This window comes from Schistocerca gregaria, chromosome 2, assembly GCF_023897955.1.
Source record: "Schistocerca gregaria isolate iqSchGreg1 chromosome 2, iqSchGreg1.2, whole genome shotgun sequence".
Lineage (NCBI taxonomy): Eukaryota > Metazoa > Arthropoda > Insecta > Orthoptera > Acrididae > Schistocerca > Schistocerca gregaria.
This window is the reverse complement of record NC_064921.1, coordinates 552,901,357-552,925,343: the sequence shown is the minus strand read 5'-3', so window position 1 is coordinate 552,925,343 and position 23,987 is coordinate 552,901,357. Positions and strand designations below refer to the sequence as shown.

Below are 23,987 nucleotides of genomic sequence, written 5' to 3'. Positions count from 1 at the left end.
GCATACAACACTCGGCTGTAGAGCAAACGAAAGCATGCCCAGAGGTAACGGTAGTGCTGCAAGGGCTCAGGTCTCGATGTTTGCGTATCATTTATTCACAAAAGGGTTGCGAGCCCTCTGGGGAATACAGTTCACAAAACGTAATTGTAGACTACACACTTAATGGGCTATAAAATGATTCTCTGATGTACTATGATTATGTCGCTAGTAGAACCTGTATGAATTTGAAATGGGTCTGACTCGTTGGCTTATTTATGGATGTATAAAATTATGGAGTTTTAATTATTGGTGCATTGTTGTGTATGCTTTTGATTGCCCACAGATATCGTGTACAGTGTGTACTAAAGTACTGCTCACATTTTTTGTTACCTTGTTTTTACATGATTTCTGAGATAATAATTCGCTTGAAAATCTATTTATACACTCTGCGAAGAATTAATCACTGCCACATATCTGAGAGATGGTTATGTGGAAGGAAACAATAATAAGATTCCTTTGCACATGGATTATGAAATGCACACCTTAATAGGCACGAACACGTGTTCATATCAGGTCGTCCTACCAGACGACGTCTAACCCATTGTTGTTGTTCTGGTCTTCAGTCCTGAGACTGCTTTGATGCAGTTCTCCATGCTATTCTATCCTGTGCAAGCTTCTTCATCTCCCAGTACTTACTGCAACCTACATCTTTCTGAATCTGCTTAGTGTATTCATCTCTTGGTCTCCATCTACGATTTTTACCCTCCACTCTGCCCTCCAATGCTAAATTTGTGATCCCTTGATGTCTCAGAACATGTCCTACCAACCGGTCCCTTCTTCTTCTCAAGTTGTGCCACAAACTCCTCTTCTCCCCAATTCTATTCAATACCTCCTCATTAGTTACGTGATCTACCCATCTAATCTTAAGCATTTTTCTGTAGCACCACATTTCGAAAGCTTCTATTCTCTTCTTGTCCAAACTATTTATCGTCCATGTTTCAGTTTCACACATGGCATACAAATACTTTCAGAAACGACTTCCTGACACTTAAATCTATACTCGATAGTAACAAATTTCTCTTCTTCAAAATCGCTTTCCTTGCCATTGCCAGTCTACATTTTATATATTCTCTACTTCGACCGTCATCAGTTATTTTGCTCCCAAATAGCAGAACTCCTTTACTACTTTAAGTGTCTCGTTTCCTAATCTAATTCCCTCAGCATCACCCGATTTAATTTGACTAAATTCCATTATCGTCGTTTTGATTTTGTTGGTGTTCGTCTTACATCCTCCTTTCAGGACACTATCCATTCCGTTCAACTGCTCTTCCAAGTCCTTTGCTGTCTCTGACAGAATTACGATGTCATCGGCGAACCTCAGAGTTTTTATTTCTTCCCCATTGATTTTAATACCTACTCCGAATTTTTCTTTTGTTTCCTTTGCTGCTTGCTCAATATACAGACTGAATAACATCGGGGAGGGACTACAACCCTGTCTCACTCCCTTTCCAACTACTGCTACCCTTTCAAGTCCCTCGACTTTTATAACTGCCATCTGCTTTATGTACAAATTGTAAATAGCTTGTCGCTCCGTGTATTTGACCCCTGCCACCTTTAGAATTTGAAAGAGAGTATTCCAGTCAACATTGTCAAAAGCTTTCTCTAAGTCTACAAATGCTACAAACGTAAGTTTGCCTTTCCTTAATATTGTTTCTAAAATAAGTCGTAAGGTCAGTACTGCCTCACGTGTTCCAACATTTCTACGAAATCCAAACTGATCTTCCCAGACGTCGACTTCTACTAGTTTTTCCATCCGTCTGTAAAGAATTCGCGTTAGTATTTCGCAGCTGTGACATTAAACTGATAGTTCGGTAATTTTTACGTCTGTCAACACCTGCTTTCTTTGGGATTGGAATTATTATATTCTTCTTGAAGTCTGAGGGTATTTCGTCTGTCTCATACATCTTGCTCACCAGATGGTACAGTTTTGTCAAGAATATATAAAAGAAAGGTGGTGTATATAGTCAGTGAATTCCAAAAACCTCCTGCACGAGCTCCACTGGCAAATGTACTGTCAATGACGCCAGAACTTCCGTGGAAATCTAGTCATTCATATGTACGGATAGAACAGAAACTGTGAATGTCTGTTTTCCCTCTGTGTATCGCCGTAGATACTTTGACAATAAAATGAAGGTCATGCCTGCTGGAAGAGATACATGCTACCAATAATCCGCCTACGCTCCGTCGATAAATGAAGACCTCTATATAAGCGATCAACAAAATCCGTGCTTTCCCAAACTGTATACAAAATAATGATCTACTATTGGAGTTACATCTAATATACACTGAGGGAAAAAATCGCAACCCCAGAAATCATTAAAGTAGAGTATCGAAAATTCTGGAATACATTTGACTAGACATCGAATGCAAGTGACTGTATTCGTATGATCACAGGTTAACGGACGCGTGAGATAAGCCATTGCTGGTACATTAAAAACCGGTGAACGTTAGGTGGGTGATGGAGCCCCTTAGGGAAATAGCGGAAAGGTCGGGGAAGAAGGCCAGTGTTCACCGTCTGCTTGCCGGGAGGTCTCATCCGAGATGTGGAGAAGTTCCTGCCGGCGCGATAGAGCGCACTGGGTGCACCCGACTGAAAATGTTGCTCATGTCGGCACCAATGGCTCCTGCTGTCTGGGTTCAGAAGTCATCCTCAGTTCGTCCAGGCGGTTGGCGGAGTTAGTGAAGGCGGTAAGCCTCGCTCGCGGGATCGAATCTGAGCTAACTGTTTGTAGTATCGTTCCCAGAAGCGATCGCCGTTCTCTGATTTGAGCCGAGTAGAAGGCTTAAACCAGAGGCTCAGACGATTCTGCGGAGATGTGGGGTGCAAATCTCACGACGTCCGCTATCGGGTTGAGAAATGTAGGGTCCCCCTGAATAGATCAGGCGCGCACTACACGCCGGAAGCGGCTACAAGGGTAGCGGAGTACGTGTGGAGCGCACATATGGGTTTTTTAGGCTAGAGAATTTCCTCCCTAGACCCGACAAGACGCCTCCTGAGACGAGTCAAGGTAAGAGTAGGCAAAATGCAACAGGGAATAACAATATTAATGTGGTAATAGTAAACTGCAGGAGCGTCTATAGAAAGGTCCCAGAACTGCTCTCATTAATAAACGGTCACAATGCCCATATAGTACTGGGGACAGAAAGTTGGGTGAAACCATACGTAAACAGTAATGAAATCCTAAACTCAGATTGGAATGTATACCGCAGAGATAGGCTGGACAGTGAAGGGGGAGGCGTGTTTATAGCGATAAGAAGTGCAATAGTATCGAAGGAAACTGACGGACATTCGAATTGTGAAATGATTTCGGTGAAGGTCACGGTTAAAGCAGGCTCAGACATGGTAATTGGATGTCTCTATAGGCCCCCGGGATCAGCAGCTGTTGTGGCTCAGCACCTGAAGAATAATTTGGAAAATATTTCGAGTAGATTTCCTCACCATGTTATAGTTCTGGGTGGAGATTTTAATTTGCCGGATATAGACTGGGAGACTCAAACGTTCATAACGGGTGGCAGGGACAAAGAATCTAGTGAAATGTTTTTACCTTGAGCAGTTAAACAGAGAACAGACTCGTGGCGATAACATATTAGACCTTCTGGTGACAAATAGACCCGAACTATTTGAAACAGTTAACGCAAAACAGGGAATCAGCGATCATAAAGCGGTTACTGCATCGATGATTTCAGCCGTAAATAGAAATATAAAAAAGGTAGGAAGATTTTTCTGTTCAGCAAAAGTGACAAAAAGCAGATTTCAGAGTACCTGATGGCTCAACACAAAAGTTTTGTCTCAAGTACAGATAGTGTTGAGGGTCAGTGGACAAAGTTCAAAACCATCGTACAATAGGCGTTAGATGAGTATGTGCCAAGCAAGATCGTAAGAGATGGAAAGGAGCCACCGTGGTACAACAACCGAGTTAGGAAATTGCTGCGGAATCAAAGGGAACTTCACAGCAAACATAAACATAGCCAAAGCCTTGCAGACAAACAAAAATTACGCGAAACGAAATGTAGTGTGAGGAGGGCTATGACAGAGGCGTTCAATGAATTAGAAAGTAAAGTTCTATGTACTGACTTTGCAGAAAACCCTAAGAAATTTTAGTCTTATGTCAAAGCGGTAGGTGGATTAAAACAAAATGTACAGGTGGCTAAAATGTTACTGAAACAGAGGATGACAGACTATAGGCCGAAATACTAAATGTCTTTTTCCAAAGCTGTTTCACAGAGGAAGACTGCACTGTAGTTCCTTCTCTAGATTGTCGCACAGATGACAAAATGGTAGATATCGAAATAGATGACAGAGGGATAGAAAAACAATTAAAATCACTCAAAAGAGGAAAGGCCGCTGGACCTGATGAGATACCAGTTCAATTTTAGACAGAGTTCGCGAAGGAACTTGCTCCCCTCCTTGCAGCGCTATACTGTAGGCCTCTGCAAGGGCGTTGCGTTCCGAAGGATTGGAAAAGGGCGCAGGTCATCCCCGTTTTCAAGAAGGGACGTCGAACATATGTGCAGAACTATAGACCTATATCTCTAACGTCGATCAGTTGTAGAATTTGGAGCACGTATCATGTTCGAGTATAATGACTTTTCTGGAGACTAGAAATCTATTCTGTAGGAATCAGCATGGGTTTCGAAAAAGACGGTCGTGTGTAACCCAGCTCGCGCTATTCGTCCACGAGACTCAGAGGGCCTTAGACACTGGTTCACAGGTAGATGCCGTGTTTCTTGACTTCCGCAAGGCGTTTGACACAGTTCCCCACAGTCGTTTAATGAACAAAGTAAGAGCATACGGACTATCAGACCAATTGTCTGATTGGATTGAGGAGTTCCTAGATAACAGAACGCAGCATGTCATTCACAATGGAGAGAAGTCTTCCGAAGTAAGAGTGATTTCAGGTGTGCCGCAGGGGAGTGTCGTAGAGCCGTTGCTATTCACAGTATACATAAATGACCTTGTGGATGACATCTGAAGTTCACTGAGGCTTTTAGCAGATGATGCTGTGGTGGTATCGAGAGGTTGTAACAATGGAAAATTTACTGAAATGCAGGAGGAATGCAGGGAATGGCAATTGAATCTCAATGGAGACAAGTGTATTGTGCTGCGAATACATAGAAAGATAGATCCCTTATCATTTAGCTACAAAATAGCAGGTCAGCAACTGGAAGCAGTAAAGTACATAAATTATCTGGGAGTACCCATTAGGAGTGATTTAAAATGGAATGATCATATAAAGTTGCTCGTCGGTAAAGCATATGCCAGACTGAGATTCATTGGAAGAATTCTAAGGAAATGCAATCCGAAAACAAAGGAAGTAAGTTACAGTACGCTTGTTCGCCCACTGCTTGAATACTGCTCAGCAGTGTGGGATCCGTACCAGATAGGGTTGATAGAAGAGATAGAGAAGATCCAACGGAGAGCAGCGCGCTTCGTTGCAGGATCATTTAGTAACCGCGAAAGCGCTGCGGAGATGATAGATAAACTCCAGTGGAAGACTCTGTAGGAGAGACGCTCAGTAGCCCGGTACGGACTTTTGTTAAAATTTCGAGAACACACCTTCACCGAAGAGTTAAGCAGTATATTGCTCCCTCCTCCGTATATCTCGCGAAGAGACCATGCGCATAAAATAAGAGAGATTATAGCCCACACAGAGGCATACCGACAATCCTTCTTTCCACGAACAATACGAGACTGGAATAGAAGGGAGAACCGATAGAGGTACTCAAGGTACCCTGCACCACACACCTTCAGGTGGCTTGCGGAGTATGGATGTAGATGTAGATGTTGAATGCTGATACGGAAACGTGCATACATTATGCGCTTGGTTCGTTTGTATAGGGTCGGTTAATGCTGACTGTGGATGAAGCGGGAGTTGTCGTCTCATGTTTCTCGATTGGAGACACATCTGTTGATGGACCAGGCCAAGGCAACATGTCGACACTCTGTAGAGCATGTTATGTTGCAATAGTGCTGTGTAGGCTAGCGCTGTTCTGTTGGAAATCACCCATGGAATGCTATTCAGTAATAGCAACACAGCAGTGCGAATCAACAGATCGGCATACAAATTTTGATTGAGACTGCGTGGGATAACCGCGAGAGTGCTCCCGCCATCATACGAAATCGCACCCATGACCATGACTCCCTGTATAGGTCCAGTGTGTTTAGCACTCACATAGATTTCAGGCCCTCAGCGGCCATCATTGTCAGCTTTCATCAGGAAAAATAACAGACATACTTCCTGACCTCCTATTTGCTCTTGATTCATACCACTGAATTTGAAATAACAGAGGTTTGGGTGAGAGGGCGTTTAGCTCAGAGCTCGAATTTCACTGCCCTGTTAACACATATCGTTAAAACGAATGTTGCACTATGTTAAATATGGAAACGCCCTATCGATTCGCCACTTAAAATGTGTATATAACTGATATCCGAAGAGTCGTCACGAGCTTTTTCTTCGACTTTTCTGCTGATATTTGCAATTACGTTTTTGATTGTTTACTTGGAATCAGCCCAAACAAGGAGTACTCGACTCTACTTTCATGCGACGCTCAGTGTCGACAGAAAGCGTCTGTTTCATTCCCGATACAGACAAAATGAGTGTGTAAATGAATCTAACATACCCATCGGACAGATCGCTCACAGATTTAATCTAGTCATATATACATTACAGTGTAGAGCCAAAGAACTGGTACACGTATCTAATATCGTGGAGAGCGCTCCCCTCCCCCCCCCCCTCCCCCCACCAGCACGCAGAAGTGCCTCAACTGGACATGGCATGTCTGAAGAACTGCCGCGTGGAAGTGACACCTTAAAACCTTCAGGGCTGTCCGTAAATCCGAAAGAGTACCAGGCGGTTGAGATCTTTCCTGATCAGCATGTTGCAAGGCATGTCAGATATGTACTATAATACCCGCATCTGGAGAGGCTGGTGGCCAGCGGAAGAGTTTAAACTCAGAGGAGTGTTGCTGTAGTCACTCTGTAGCAATTCTGGACATGTAGGGTGTCGCATTGTCCTGCTAGAATGCCCAAGTCCATCGGAATGCACGAGGGACATGAATGGATGCAGGTGATCAGACAGGATGCTTACGTACGTGGCACCCATCACAGTCGTTTCTAGATGTATCACGCGCCCCATATCACTGGAACTGCCCACGTGCCACAAAATTACAGAGCCTCCACGAATTTGAACTTCCCCTGCTGTAATTCTGGTTTCATGGATTACAGAGATTTTCTTCTTACCTGTACACGTCCATCCACTCCATACAATGTGAAACGAGACTCGTCCGTCCAGGCGACATGTTTCCACTCACAAGCCTTCCAACGTCGGAGGTGACGATACCAGGCGAAGCGTAAAGCTTTGTGCCGTTTAGTCATAAGGTTACGTTAAAGGGTCTTCGGCTCCGGAAGCCAATGTCGATGAAGTTTTGTTGAATCGCTCTCACACTGACACTTGTTCATGGCCGTACACTGAAATCTGCAGCAATTTGCGGAAGTGTTGCACTTCTGTCACGCTGAAACATTCTCTTCAGTCGTTGTTGTTCCAGTTCCTCAGCCGCCGCGATGTCGTTGATTTCATGTTTTATCGGATTCCTGATATTCACAGGACGCTCGTGAAATGGTCGTACGGGAAAATCCTCACTTCATCGCTACCTCGGAGATGCAGTGTCACACCGCATAACCACCGGCTATGTAACACCGCTTTCAAACTTACTTAGATCTTGATAACCTGCCATTTTTAACAGCAGTAACAACTGCACCAGACACTTGTTGTCTTATACAGGCGTTGATGGCAGCAACTCCGCATTCAGCCTGCTAAGATATCTCTGTGTTTTAATACACATGCCTACGTCAGTTTCTTTGCCGCTTCAGTGCATACATTTATAATCGCACCGCACTTAGATCGTAGGTGTATTATCCTCTAGGTACAGGGCTCTCATCTTCAGAACGAAAAGCTGTTTCGATCCCAAAGTGCATAGCATGAACGATCGGTGGCATCTATACATTTCATTTCTTCAGGATTTGAGCGTTAGTGTATTATCAGAGGCTTCGTTGATAGGAAAAGAATCTTCTTTTCGAACCTGTGCGTAAACTGTGTTTCATTAATTTTAATATGAGCTATTTTAGGAATTCACTTTTTTACTAGAGCTTTCTCTTCTCAATCCACGATTACCAGGGACTGCCCACAAGACGTGTGTGACATATCAACTCAGCTGTGTTGATGCTATGTGGCTCTTAACTTACGTGGAAACACGTCTTTCTGGTTTCTCGATTTTACTACAATGACACCGAATGACAACGAAGTGGCTGATACCTGTCTTCTTCCAATGACATCGAACGAAATTAGGAAATTTGTGGTGACGTGTTATGGGAGCAAACTACTGAGGTCATCGGTCCCTAAGCCTACACGGTACTTAAACTAACTTATGCTATGGACAACACATACACCCATGCCCAAGGGTGAACTTGAACCTCCGACGGGAGGAGCCGCAGGAACCTTACAAGGAGACTCAGACAGCGCTGCTACCCCGCGTGGATACATCGAATGAGAAGGAAGTGAACGGTGTGAAGCAAAGCAAGCGCTGTATCATGTATAAGATACAGAGGCGAGCGAGTGCACGGGACTTACCCTAGTTCACTGCTAGTAGCGTCACGTCATCGTAACGCGCCTGCATATAGTATTGCACCACATTTAACATAAAAGTAAAAATTAAGATTTGTGTGTAAAACTTTGTTAAAGTATAGTTCTATGTAATAATGTTTCAGGTAACAAATCTTAATGTTATAAAATTAGTAGTTTACGTAAAATTCACGTTTTGAAAGAAAAATAGGAGGCGCTAAATAATGACGCTAGGAAGCCAAAATTTGGTGAGAAGGTGCAGTAAGAAGTCATTAATGAGTGGTGCTGGTTTCCAAAACCATAAAACTAAAATTGACTCCAGAATCCGCGTTTTTCGGAAAAATCAGAGGCGCGAAATAATAGAGCTACAATATTGAAAATTGGTAGGATGCTTCAGTTCACCCTAATAATAATAATGGAAATACCACAATCAGTTACCTCTTCTAGTTTTTTAGTAATTTAGTAAAAACTACTTTTGTGAGTAAAATGTACATAAGCATTATAGATTAAGTACTTTAAATTTTAATGATAAAACAAATTCTTTAAGACCAATGATCAGATAGGACAATTAACAAAGCTACACCAAGTTTTAGTCTTGTAGCATAATTAACAGCTGATACAAGTCTTGATAAAGCTATGGTTCAGAGGTAACAATCTACCGTTAGTTCCATTGTAAAAATTCTAGAGAGTAAAGTTTTAATTTTAGCGGGCTGAGATTTTCTACGTGCTTCTGTACTGCTCAGATGTATGTATACAAAAATTGAGAAGTTTGTAAAGCTATTATTAAATGTGATATTTAAGATTATGTGCCTGAGATAGCGATCATTTGGAGGCTGCAGGCATCTGCATAGGAACGGAAAGAACAGATGCTCTCTTGGCGGTACGCGCCGGAGCTATATAAAAAGAGCGGCAGAGGCAGTAGGAAGCTCACTCCGCATTAGACCAACGCCTAGTCCACGCGAGCTTAACGTCCGATCGCGCCTCGCCTCGGGTGACGTCATAGCGGGCTGTGACATGCGCGTACTTAGCAATGTAAACGGACATTGAAAATCGCGAGGACTGTACACCGTCCTGGATCGTTTAGACTTCGGTAACAAACTGTTATTGTGCCGTCCGTGTGAAGTATAATTCCGCGTGGCAAGTGGTGACTAACTCCACTTTTAAGGCGAGCATTAATCTTTTTTTTTAACATTATTGCGAACTATTAATAGAGCATCGTTAGTTAGAGTAATGAACGATTCGGGAGGAACTTGCTGTAGAAGTCGCCTCTGAACTATTAAACGATTGGCTGAATTAACAATATTTAATGTCTTTAGCATTTTCAGAAGTTTCGAGTAATTTTTGTGAGCCTTTAAGATAATAAAATCTTGTTTGGAACTTTAAATTTTATTGAAGCAGCCCTAATCCCGTGAAGAACTATGGATATTTTTCGTTTAGCTGGGCTGTACAGGAATGTGGCCGTGCAGACTGGGAACTAAGGTCAGTAAGTTTCCCTTCGCTTTCTGACTGGCCACCAAATTAGTTGCCAGGCTCGCGTGATTTAAGGTGGCAATGTTCAAATTTCATTCAACATTAAACAACGACTTCTTCGCCGTCCCACATATGTTGCATCGGCAATAGTCTGTTACGTGAAATGAACATTCAAACAACTCATTCGACAACTTCTTCGCCGCCCCACATATGGTGCTTATCGGCCGGGAAAACTGAATTAAAAGCAAATAAAAGTGCTCGATGTGTGAAAGCGATTGGTATAAATTAACGAACTCGGTAGGCAATAACAGGATACTGAATTGAACTAGTGTGGGAACAGTGTTACCAGTAAAGGCGGGTGTAGTGTATAAACAATAAGTGTCTACCGCTGTACGTTGGTTAGTGACGATGGTGAGGAAGGCGACGATGCTGGATCGCGGCTGCCGACGGCGCTGAGACTAAAGGAAGACGGTGCGTCATCGCGGAGCTGCGCTGATCTGCGAGACAGCTGCCGGCTGCGCCGAGCGGTCAACGGTGCCTTGCTGCCCCCCCCCCCCCCCCCACCTGGAGCTATTGCAGTAGGCGATTCCTGTGGCGGTACTCGACGCTACAGCTGCTGCTGCTGCCTTCAATACGTCGCGACGCGTCGCATCACGATTGCTGGTACACCGCGACGACATCATTCGTCGAAATCAAGCATTTAAGTTAAGTCAAAGACTTTTAAAATATTTATTAACTGCTGCTAACAAACTAAAAGATATGGAAAGTAGTGTACATTTCAAAAGGAAACCGGTCTCTGACCAAGAATCCTCAGGATCAGGAATTGAGTTTAATGAGGATGGTTCCATTAATCCCTCAAATATTGAACTAGAACGTAATTTGTCACCAGTAAATTATGACTTTAATTTAAATGAGAGTGCAGGGATGCAATCAATAAGTGAAATAGAAGTCAAAAGGGAGCCAGTAGAGTTGCTAACTTTGTCAGGTAGTGAAACTGAGCTCAATATATCTCCAGCTCAGTCAAGTCAAGAGATACAAAGTATCAAGGTAGAAGCTCCGGATTGGATGCAAATACTGTTTGCCAAACTCGAATCAAACCAAAATAAAATTGAGGCTAAAATTGAAAATAGTAATAAAGAACTAAAAGAAGAACTGCAATCAAAATGGAATAGTTTGAATTATAAGATAGATGCTATTCATCATGACATTCAAGTAAAAGTAGGGCAACAGTTAACTAAAATGCATAGTACTTTCAAATGTGAAATAGATCAAATTCAAAAAAAATTATCAAGAGGCAGATGAACTTTTGGAAGTGAGGTTGTCCGAAAGATTGAGCAACGAGTCCAAACTTTGCTCTGACAAAGTTAAAGAGGTACAAATTAAAGTAGATACTTGTCAGAAAAACATTGAGAAAGTAAAAGAAACCTGTACCGAAATTCGTGGTGCAGTGGAACAAAGATGTTCTGCCAGGATAGAAGCAGTAGAGTCAAAAGTAGAGGAATTAAATACTAACATTGCTAACCTAGAAAATAGAGTAACTTCTGTTAATTCTAGTCATTCTACTGTACAGCATGTGACTTCAGTTGACGCCGCTTTTATAGGGTGTTGACAGTTTTTGCGCTTTGATCCTGGTAAGTACATTCACCCTCTTGAATTTTGGAATGACTTTGAGGATGTTCTCCCCAACACTTGGTCAGAAAGAGAAAAAATTTCATTTATAAGAAGTCATTTGTCAGGTGATGCTTTGCGATGGTCAGCGGATGTAATGATCAAATGTAAAACTTTATCTGAATTTAAGTCTGCATTTCTCAACGAATACTGGTCACATAACAAACAAAATGATGTGTTAAGGGAATTCTGGAGTGGTAAGAAGTTTTTCCCAGGGCGTGAATCAGTAAAGGATTTCGCTAGGAAGTGGGTTTCAAGACTGTCACATTTGACAGAAAAGATGAAGCCAGATATGATCATTATGGGTTTAGAAGGTAAGCTGCCGTGGTACTGGCAGAAGAGGATCATTTCCGCCCCTAGAGATAATATAGACAAATTTATTGAATATCTGGAAAGAGTGGAAAGAGTAGCTGCTGCTGAGGAGCAGGTGCAGCAGAATAACAAATCTTCTAACAATCACGTACAAAATAATGGAAACGTGAACGTTAGAAATATGGAAGTTAGGCACACCAAAACAAACTATCGAAACCAAAGCCGTGGCAGAGGAAGAGGGGGTAGATACTCACCACGCTTTCGTAACAACTACTATGACGAAAGTGGAGAAGTAAATACTATGCCATTAAGACAAGAAGGGAGCCATGATGCTACTATATCTAGTGGTGTCACAGATGAACACAACAGGCCGCGTGTGGGAAACTAAATCCCGTCTATGAGGAAACTGGCGCTCACCAGGCGGTAACAGTAACACAGCCAGTAACGGAAACACAGACAATCAGCCAACATACACAGACAGACCACATGGATGACGAAATAAATACAGATAATACCAGTGATGTGTTAAGCCACTCTCACAAAATAGTGGATAGTATTTTGGATACACTAGAAAAATGGGTCAAGGAGGAACAGGAACTCAAGGTAGATAATGGGGAAGAAATAGATAATGGGTTTGAGTCTGATGGGAATAATGATGAAGTAAAAGCTTACATCTTCGATGAAAATGGCAATCTAAAAGCTGAAGTAGAAGTAGCAGAAGTAGAATCAGTACTGCAAAACTTTAGAGAGGAGGAAATGATGAATGAAGGGGGTAGAAATAGTAACGAGGTGAAAGAATCTAGTAGCTGTGTAAACGTGCCACAAATGGTTGAAGGTGACGACATTCTTATGAACAGCAATATTGCGCAGGGACGCAGTTGCTCAGAGGTAGAGGATAGTTTGGCTGATGTGCAGCAAACAAAAGTAGAAAAAGTCGTCAGATGCTTCGATTTAAAGTTAGTGGACAGATTAGAGAAAGCAGCTAAGATTATAGAGCATGATGAGCCCCAGGATGTAAATGTAAATGTAATTGCAACTGATCAGAATTACTTTAGCTGGAAGAACATAGAACGAGATTTATTAGACGAGGTGTGTGAGCAACCTGTTCAATGTAAAATAACTCACCCTGTTATCAAAGTAAACATATCAGGAGTCACTGTGCGTTGTCTGCTTGACAGTGGCAGTGAAGCAAGTGCTTTATCACAAACATTTTTTGACACCATACCCAATAAAGAGAAGTTAACAGTTATGAAAGTAAGTGGCTTAAAGATTATAGGTGCTACTGGAAAAGTCTCTAGACCAGTTCAACACGAAGCTTTGATACCCATTGGTATAAATGACGTAGTAATAGATCATCCTTGTTTGATTGTGCTAGGCTTAAGTGTTGATATGTTGATTGGTACTGATTTCTTATCAAAGTACCAGGGAAAGATCAATTTTGATCAGAACAACTTAATTTTAACTTTACCTGACTCTAAAGTGATAAGAGAGTCTTTTATAGGAAGTCATATAGGCGGTAGTAATGAAACTTGGGAACTGCCTATTAGAGTAATAAAGAGTAAAGGATACTTGCAGGAAAATTTGGTTTTCAGTGAGAATGAGGAAAGTGCTAAGGTTGAAGAGAGACACATCCTAAAGGAATTTAAAATTAACAGTAATTAATTACTGTAGGGAGTCTGCCACTCTTTGGCGGATACACGGTTTGGCGTACCGTGCAGTCCCAGCTGGGTGAAACTTTATTTCCTTTTCAAGTTTCATTCCCTTCTTCTGGTCTATCATAACAGGTAAGAATCACATATGTCTTCATGTTGTATATATGCTATTAGGTTTTAAGTATTCTTAGTAAGGATCTACCTAGTGAATGGCAAAACAAAAGTCTGAGTACCAATAAGAGGCAAACATGGCTAAAATAAATAAATTAAAATATTTCATGTAATTGTAAAGGGTTAGAAACTACAACTAAGAGAGACACTTTGCAGTATACGAAGTACGGTATGAATATGAATAATCCATGAGATTATGCAGAAGGTAGTATGTTGCTAGAAATAAGGTTGTCTGAAGGAAAACAGCGTAAGAAGGTAACGCTCATAGAGGCAAGCAATGGCGTTTTAGAATTAAATAAATGGAGATGTGTGGAAGTGGTGTGAGGATCGCACCAAATATATAGAAACAGGACGTCAATAGGCTGACAAAAGGAAAAGGGAGAAAGAAGTGGAGAAATGAAGTATTTTGAATCTGGAAGAAAAGGGAGAAAATGAATAAGGTGAAGAAGTGAAGTAAGTAAATTGAAGTAAATGATGTAGGATTAAAGAATAATTCCCTCACGTCTCGTGAAATGGTGAAAAACGCTAAATCTTGCTTGAGGCAAATAAATAGTTAAACAGACAACAGAAACACACAAATATTGGAAAATGCAGAAATTTGGAATCGGTATACTGAAAATAACTAATTTCTTTAGTAATTCATACCATAAAGCAAAGTGCTGGTCAGCAAATGACTTCTTTGATGAACTAATCCATACGATAATTAAGCCAGAGTACATTAAAACTAAAAGGTTACTCAATTTTCTAAGTTGAAGCAAGATCTTAATATATTAATTTGCTAAAAGAATTTTCACTATTTAGGAACCTAAAAAAAGATTATTTATGAAAGAAGAAAGTAGGAGCTATTGTATCAGATACGACTTAGTGCTAAATGTCTTTCTGACAACTTCACAATTAGTAAAATAGTGCCAGAATATAAACTATAAAATGTACTTTGTCCTACCTTAGATATAAGTTGAAAACAGAAACTTAGACTGTATTGTCTGTTTCTCAGGGACATGCAGGCTGCATGAATGACTGACAACAAGCGGTAGGGAGATTGGAAGTAGAGACGCAAACCACAGTGAATACAATTTCCTCCCACAATTTTGTCAATCAGTGAAATTAAATGAGTGTTACAATAGGACACCCACCACAGTGCCGAGTATTATAGTAAAAGAAAAATGGGAGTGCGTTGCAGTGATAAAAGTCGTGTGTATTTTCTTTTTCAGGAAGAGACTGATTTTAAAGAAAAAAAAAATAACTATTTTGTAACCATTGAAAAATTTATATTTCCATGTAAATGTATGTAAATAATTTGTGAATGTCTTCTGTACTAGGTTTTCTATGTGTATATGAGTATGGTTATTTTGTGTATGTAGTAATAAGGAATTTCCTAAGAAGAAGCAACTTAAGTTGAAAGAGGTATACTAAAGTAATCCATCGCTTGTTTGTTCTTTTAGAAATTTAATTTTGTTCAAAAATAGATTTTCACGAAAATTAAAAAGGGGGTGATGAAGCAAAGCAAGCGCTGTATCATGTATAAGATACAGAGGCGAGCGAGTGCACGGGACTTACCCTAGTTCACTGCTAGTAGCGTCACGTCATCGTAACGCGCCTGCATATAGTATTGCACCACATTTAACATAAAAGTAAAAATTAAGATTTGTGTGTAAAACTTTGTTAAAGTATAGTTCTATGTAATAATGTTTCAGGTAACAAATCTTAATGTTATAAAATTAGTAGTTTACGTAAAATTCACGTTTTGAAAGAAAAATAGGAGGCGCTAAATAATGACGCTAGGAAGCCAAAATTTGGTGAGAAGGTGCAGTAAGAAGTCATTAATGAGTGGTGCTGGTTTCCAAAACCATAAAACTAAAATTGACTCCAGAATCCGCGTTTTTCGGAAAAATCAGAGGCGCGAAATAATAGAGCTACAATATTGAAAATTGGTAGGATGCTTCAGTTCACCCTAATAATAATAATGGAAATACCACAATCAGTTACCTCTTCTAGTTTTTTAGTAATTTAGTAAAAACTACTTTTGTGAGTAAAATGTACATAAGCATTATAGATTAAGTACTTTAAATTTTAATGATAAAACAAATTCTTTAAGACCAATGATCAGATAGGACAATTAACAAAGCTACACCAAGTTTTAGTCTTGTAGCATAATTAACAGCTGATACAAGTCTTGATAAAGCTATGGTTCAGAGGTAACAATCTACCGTTAGTTCCATTGTAAAAATTCTAGAGAGTAAAGTTTTAATTTTAGCGGGCTGAGATTTTCTACGTGCTTCTGTACTGCTCAGATGTATGTATACAAAAATTGAGAAGTTTGTAAAGCTATTATTAAATGTGATATTTAAGATTATGTGCCTGAGATAGCGATCATTTGGAGGCTGCAGGCATCTGCATAGGAACGGAAAGAACAGATGCTCTCTTGGCGGTACGCGCCGGAGCTATATAAAAAGAGCGGCAGAGGCAGTAGGAAGCTCACTCCGCATTAGACCAACGCCTAGTCCACGCGAGCTTAACGTCCGATCGCGCCTCGCCTCGGGTGACGTCATAGCGGGCTGTGACATGCGCGTACTTAGCAATGTAAACGGACATTGAAAATCGCGAGGACTGTACACCGTCCTGGATCGTTTAGACTTCGGTAACAAACTGTTATTGTGCCGTCCGTGTGAAGTATAATTCCGCGTGGCAAGTGGTGACTAACTCCACTTTTAAGGCGAGCATTAATCTTTTTTTTTAACATTATTGCGAACTATTAATAGAGCATCGTTAGTTAGAGTAATGAACGATTCGGGAGGAACTTGCTGTAGAAGTCGCCTCTGAACTATTAAACGATTGGCTGAATTAACAATATTTAATGTCTTTAGCATTTTCAGAAGTTTCGAGTAATTTTTGTGAGCCTTTAAGATAATAAAATCTTGTTTGGAACTTTAAATTTTATTGAAGCAGCCCTAATCCCGTGAAGAACTATGGATATTTTTCGTTTAGCTGGGCTGTACAGGAATGTGGCCGTGCAGACTGGGAACTAAGGTCAGTAAGTTTCCCTTCGCTTTCTGACTGGCCACCAAATTAGTTGCCAGGCTCGCGTGATTTAAGGTGGCAATGTTCAAATTTCATTCAACATTAAACAACGACTTCTTCGCCGTCCCACATATGTTGCATCGGCAATAGTCTGTTACGTGAAATGAACATTCAAACAACTCATTCGACAACTTCTTCGCCGCCCCACAGGTGCAGTATGATAACCGGTCTTTTTGATCCCAGTTGTTGAAATAGCGTTGGTAATAAATAAGGCAGAGCGAACGGTAATGCAGTTAGCCAAAAACAAGGAAAGTCAATCTGCTGCTTGTTGCTGCACCACAGTTCCCGGAACGGAAAATCAGAAAGGAACGGTACGATAACACTCGATGATGCCATTGGGTGTTCGAACATATATAAATGAAAATGTAAGACCGACAGCAGTAGTATTTCTTATCGAGTACAATGAAGGCTGCTCTGTTCTTTGTTGCTGGTAAGTATTGGCAGAATATATAAATTTTCCTTCACGATACACATTTATTTTGTTACCTTCATTTTACATGATTTCTGAGATAGCAATTCGCGTGAAAATCTATTTCTACACTCTGCGAAGAATTGGTCACTGCCATAATTATGAGAGATGGTTGTATGGAAGGAAACAAGAAAAAAATTCCTTTGCACATGGACTATAAAATGCACACTTTAATAGGCATGAGGACGTGTTCATCTTGACTACTTTGAAACACATTAAGTCTACATAAACTGTTTACTATCTCGCATCAGTCACAGAATGCAATAAAACAATGAGTAATCAAATGAGATCACGTTATTTTGTTGTTGTGTATTAGCATATACTCCTCATATAGTCCCTGGATTAAAAAAATGATTTTTGTGACACGTGTCCTACTGTCCCATAGTAAATGGGAACAAGGAATCTAATTCGAATATCAGTGTTTACTGATAGTGCGTAGTGAGATACTGATCGTTAACACACCGAGTGTTGACTGTCTGCAACAACGATATAAATGTAAAAGAATGGGAATAAATAAAATTTTGCTGTAGTTAGCCGTAACTGGGTATGCCAATGTCTTCTGCACGAATTTAGATTGCAAAGTAGAAAAGTCGTCAGCTCCAAAAAGGGGCTAAAGTTAAATTTGGTAAATAGCTAATCAGGAAAATACCGGGCAAAAAATTGAAGTGAACTGGTGCGAGCTTAGATGCGAAAAAACGTGAACATGAACACTGAAGACATAAATCAAGCATGCAATAATGTTAATTATAATTCTGCAACGACTAGCAACGCTCCATACCAACCTATGCTGTATTACGTAATTCGTGATAATGCTGTCTGTTTGAAAATATGTTAAATCGTGGCCAAAACACAGTACAATTCTTTACCGGTTACTTCGTAAATGATGCCACAGAAACCGTCATTTATGGCAATTGTTATTTGCCAGTACTAATGCTACGAACACATAAGCAATAAAGTCATTTACAGAACACAACATAAAATCGTAAACATTCTTTGACTGGCAGTTAGCCAGCATACTTTTGTCAATAAAACATGAATTGAATTTGAATCACTTCCAGTTTGATCTGATTGGCAGATAGTTTGATCGACCTGGGTCTGTAAAGTTTGCTTTGAAGAATGTCCCAAGAAGTTATTATTACGCTGGCATGTCTGTTACAGAGCTATAAAAATACTGGCTATGTCTTACTTTACGATGCGTTGCTTCTGATACGATGTAATGCTTATTACGAAATTCATTATTGGCCGTAGGCTCCTCTTGATTAGTCAGCAGCTTGAATAAAATTTATTCGCACAGCACTCTTCGTTAATTCCAACATCTTCTTGCGATCATGTTCTGTGTCCATACACGTCCTGACTTAATTATATTTTGTCTTCCCACATGTATATTATAACACCATTTCGGCAACAATCTCCATTTGGAATTTGCGGGCCGACACACATGTCTACACCACACCATAGACGCTTCGCAACTCATCTCTGCCCTCTGTTCTAGGACTGCGTGCGTTCGCGACAACGATGTTATTTTTCCGTTAAATATATTCTTCGTGTCACTTCAAAATAATTTTTTTGACTCTGGCCGCCTATTTACTACAATGATCTATGTAATTATTCCTTATTTATTCATCCAGCACATATTTATTTCTATGAAATTTAATTAATGACAAAATTCATAAGCAGATGTAGTTACGAGAAATGATTATGAACTCATGAAAGCAAGTAGCTGAAAAATACATGAGACATCGGGTATTACATATGACCTGCATTTGTGAGTCGTCGCTAAAGGTCATGCTCAATATGGTGTTTGCTATTGGTCTTTGTAATAAGAGGCTCCCATTATTTTGGCAAATGCAGAGAAAAACTACAATGTAAATGGTTTACAGTTTCTCAAACTGCTCATAGCTCTTACGGAAAACGTTTTGAGCCCATTTGTACTGGACATTTCTAATGGTCTGATCTAAACTACCTCTCAAAGTATGCAGTACTTCTTCTTTTATACCGATATACTGTGATCAGTAGTGGGCATGTGACACTTCCTCGTCGTACCCTTGACATTATCTTCCCCAATATCCATTTTGTACCGTTAAGAGCAACATGTTGAGCTATATCAGCAATTAGGTACCGAAAACAGTCTCGTGTTGTGGTACAAAACATCTTTTAACATTCTTCACAAATGTCACAAACATGCCGTTATCTCCTGCTACAGCTTTCCTAATAACAGTTAACACTGGATTTCATGTACAACTTAGAGTCTACCAGACAACAGAGTACCATTACCATCCAGAGGAGACACATTAGCAACTGGCAGAGTTATGGCACTAGTCATTTGAGTTGCACCTTACGTCCGTATTGTCAAGCTAGAACATGGCAGAGTACTAGATGGTAAAGTTGCACCAACAGCCAGTAGACAATGTTGCAATCTGTAATAATGTTCATTGTTTTCTACAGCACTGGTCGCAGTAGCGGTGGTCCAAGGACAACCAGAAGAGTCGACCACCGCCGCCAACCAGGGTGAAGAACAGCCGTCCTCCACCATCCCGGCTGTGAGAACGTTGGTGGCGGCGTCGTACACGGAAGAAGACGAAGATACCATTTGCGTCCAGGCAGACAACAAGTTCTACTTGTATGCCAATTCACTGAAGCTGTATTCTTGCTATCACCTACTACCGAGGGGTAAGCTACTTTCAATAGCAAGATTTTGTGCCCATTGCTGACAAGTTAAACACAGACTGTTGACTAAAAATTTTGAAATGTTCCAAAGTGAATGTCAGAATATGAGTTAAATCAAACCATCAAGGGAAAGTGTTTATCCTTACCTTACACTTTAACGGCAAATTGTTACCTCTCCGTGAACAACGCAAGATACAGCACTTTACAAAATTGTAACTCATTGACATTCTTCACGAAAACTATTCAGAACAATTTGCTGCACATATTTAATCCTTTTTTTCCAGCTATTTGTTAGACTCTTAAATGTGATATGTTTTTTATCTTTCTACGATGTAGAATCTGAGTTCTATCATCTGAATTATGTTGTTTAAAGCGACATGAAGTTCTCCATGGGCTTTGGTTTCAACATTTAGCGAAGAGATATTTTAATAGGCAACAGATATTCGTGCTGTGGGGTTTATTTTGACAGTAATTGTGTTGGCTGTTTGGTACCTAGAGGTCTTCCACAATCTCACTGTTCTGGCACCATAAGAGAGCGAAAAAAGAAATTCATGCCATGTAAATAGTTGATGATTTATCATTGTGTTATCAGTAGTAAATGTAAAATAGTATATATTTCTATTCATAGTTTCTAACTGTATTAAAATATATTCCTTCTATTTACTGTAGTTTACGTGGTGAAACCAAAGAGTCTGTGTAAACCAGTCCTGTCAGACTGTCCCAAGAACTAGGAGTATTGCAAGTGTGTCGGCTCATCCTGGAGGAGCTGACTCTCTGGGATTGAGTGAAGACGAGATGGCTGTGCTGTTGACTGAAGACATCAACACTTTTCACAGAAAGCAACAAATTCCAAGAGTGTAGAACATACCTCTTTTACTAACAACAAATACCGGTGGAATGGGCTAATCCTCTTTTATGATAGTTTCTGATTGCTTCACGATATGCAGTAAATCAGCTTTACAATCAGTTTATAAATTGAGTGGAAAGATTATTGTTTAAAACATGGTTTTGCCTGTTCTTTTTTTTATCTTTCTGTTGGCCTTATAATAGTTTTGTCCTGACACAATAAAACTGTACTTTCATGTCGTCAACTGGACTTTTCCACTTCGATCACTCAAACTGCCGGTAAAAGACATCGAATTGTAATGTGTAACATGGCGTTGTCTGACGTAACCTCATCAGTGCATCAGAGACAACGAATTCAAAGTGTTCACCCACACGCAGAGCACCCTCTCCTTCACCGTGACAATGCTAGTCTAGACACGAGCGTAGCGACGTCTTCAACTAGCCGACGCCTCTGGTTCATCGACATCTATCATCGTACATTCAGTTCCGGCTTTGTCCCAGTCTGTCATTATCTGCTTCCAGAGCCGAAGGAACACCTTTGAGGACTCCACTTTGATAGCAATGAAGTGGTGCAGGTAGTCGACAATGTCAGACATTCTACAGTGACAGCATAATCATACCAGTTTCTCGTTATGTGTAATGTGTTCGCCGTCAGGGCGACTATGTTGAGGAGTAGACGTTTAGATATGAAGAATAAAGCTGTAGAATGTTACTATAGTTTGTTTTAATGAGAAAGTTTAAGAGTTTACAAATGAAAAAGACGTATTGCAACAAGCCCTCATACTAACACTTGAACTGATTACTATAATGAAAGGACATGCAAGTAAAGTTATTGTCGTGTCTTTCTGCCTAACTAAAGTTGTTCCTCAACTTTTTATGTTCGAACTGAGAATAATATTATTTTATGGAACAAGAGAAACTAATTCCATATCACTACTGTTACTGCTGCTGGGTAATTAAATGTAGTGAAGGTAGAGTTTAGATGAAACATACTGTGTCAGAATGGATACTCAGACATGAAAAATTCACAAGAATTACGATGTTCATGCTTATTTCTCTTACTCATTAACGTTCGTCAGAAGCAACAACGGCTGTACGTAAACTCCAGTGGTACAATACAATATTATTTGTCGTTGGCACACTTTATAAATAGGCATACTTGCTCGGTGGTTAAATAGAGTCTTTCCATCATCAGCTCTTCTCTCTGTGTTTAAGGGTAGAATTTCCATTGCATGATATTGTTACTGCTGTTGTCTTTAATTGCAACCAGGGGTGTTATGACTTTTTTTTGAGGTTCTCACAATCCATGAAAAAATCATCCTGCTATGTTTGTAAAACCTATTAAGGAAGTATTGCTTAAGTCTTGGTCAGATCAATAAAAACCAATGGAAATACATTGTCTCCTGTTTATCAAGAAGCCAAGAGACGGAACATCTGCTGCAGATCGTCTCTCAGTGAAAACGTCGTGTGAACCCCCAGTTTTCTCGCTGCAGTCAGTTCATGAGATGTATGTCAGAGGCTGTAATAATTTTACCTAAAAAACTCGAAAAAGGCGGTATAGAGCTAAATTTTCTCCTTTCGTCAGAGTATAACATACATACTATACTCTCAAGTGCTACAACGATGAAAATTAATATTACGACGATGTCAAACCTTATTTCCATTATTTAAAGAAGTATTCATGAAATTAAAAATGTAATTATAATTTTCATTTTTGTGCTCGGGGTATCAAAGACTTTCTGGTGCACGGAATAAATTAGCATTGTTTGTACTTCGAAACTATATATGATTATTAAGGTTTAAGCATGTAATAATTCGATGTAAGACATTTTGTTGAGTCTGAATTTTGTTCTCGTACTGGTCGGTAGAGAAGGAAAAGTTCCTTAGTCGATGTGAAGGTATAAAGGCTGTAAAAAGGAGAGAGAGAGAGAGAGAGAGAGAAGGTAAATACAAGTTATTCAAAACAAATATATTCCAAGTGTATTGTCTTGTCATTTGCTATAACTAAAAATTGCAAGGTCTAATCTGAGCCTGCCCTGAATAACAGCGAAGAACATTTATGTTATCATATATTTTCTTCGTTTCATCGCGGTTGTGATTCGCATGTTTCTTTTTGTTACGCGACGTGTTATGAATATTTTCATCATACGCGCAAAAGTGCACACAGCTTTAATCGAACCTGCGTCTTTCGGAAACGATAACTTTTAATCAGTGCAATTACGCGAATACCGTTCAAATCGCAAAAGTGTTTCCTGGACCAAATAATTCTTATAAAATGTGTATTCTCCAAAGCGAGCAGCATTGCACTATAGCTGACTCGCAGCAATCGAAAGAGTAAAAAACGGTGCTTAAATAAAATTGCCACCTTTTAATAATTATTATTATCCCATTAAATAAATAAATAGCAATTCAGTGGCCATCCAATCAATAAACAGAGAGGGCAATTCAGTGGCGACTGTGACAGGACTAGCTCATATGTGTGTTTTTTCTATTTGTTTCATGCTGTAATGTGTCAAAATCTACGACGATCCTAAGCACGTTACTTCAGCTATACCTTTCCATCCCAGCGGCAGCAGAGCAAAGCACTGCGTAAGGTAGGCATAACGTCTTCTTCCACTGGCACTGTATCTTACTGAAGAAAATTAAAAAAAAAAAACCATACTTAATTTAACATAAATTTTTACATTGAGTGAGTGTGTCCTCTTGGGAAGCTATAAGAGTCAATTATATTTAAATAACTGCGAGAAGGGTCAGTAAAATACAGCATCAAGTGTTTTCAGTAGAAGTTAACTGAACGAGATTGGAACTGAATTTTAATCAAACGAAAGTGAACATTTATAGTACTGATTCCAATCTGGTGCAGTGTAGTAATTATTTTATGTTTTGTGTGACGGAATAAGTGATGTGTTGCGTGTGACATATTCCCGATTAGACTTGCACCCAAACATTAGCAAACATGGTGAAAACAGTGCGACGTCTAAGAAAAGCTACACCACA

General features: G+C 40.0%; 1 protein-coding gene across 2 annotated transcripts in view; it reads left to right on the top strand.

Annotated features, from left to right (window-relative positions):
• Nucleotides 1-21,702, top strand: part of LOC126332318 (uncharacterized) — a 51,210-nt gene extending 29,508 nt beyond the window's left edge. The window contains exons 1-3 of one of the 2 annotated variants that reach the window (XM_049996571.1): nucleotides 17,386-17,438; nucleotides 19,923-20,147; nucleotides 20,814-21,702. In XM_049996571.1, coding sequence (XP_049852528.1) covers nucleotides 17,411-17,438; nucleotides 19,923-20,147; nucleotides 20,814-20,875 — 315 coding nt within the window. In that variant the 5' untranslated portion in view covers nucleotides 17,386-17,410 and the 3' untranslated portion in view covers nucleotides 20,876-21,702. Of the gene's footprint in view, nucleotides 1-17,385; nucleotides 17,439-19,922; nucleotides 20,148-20,813 lie in introns of those variants that run through there. The other variant, XR_007563617.1, reaches the window with a different exon arrangement.
• Nucleotides 21,703-23,987: the final 2,285 nt, after the last annotated feature.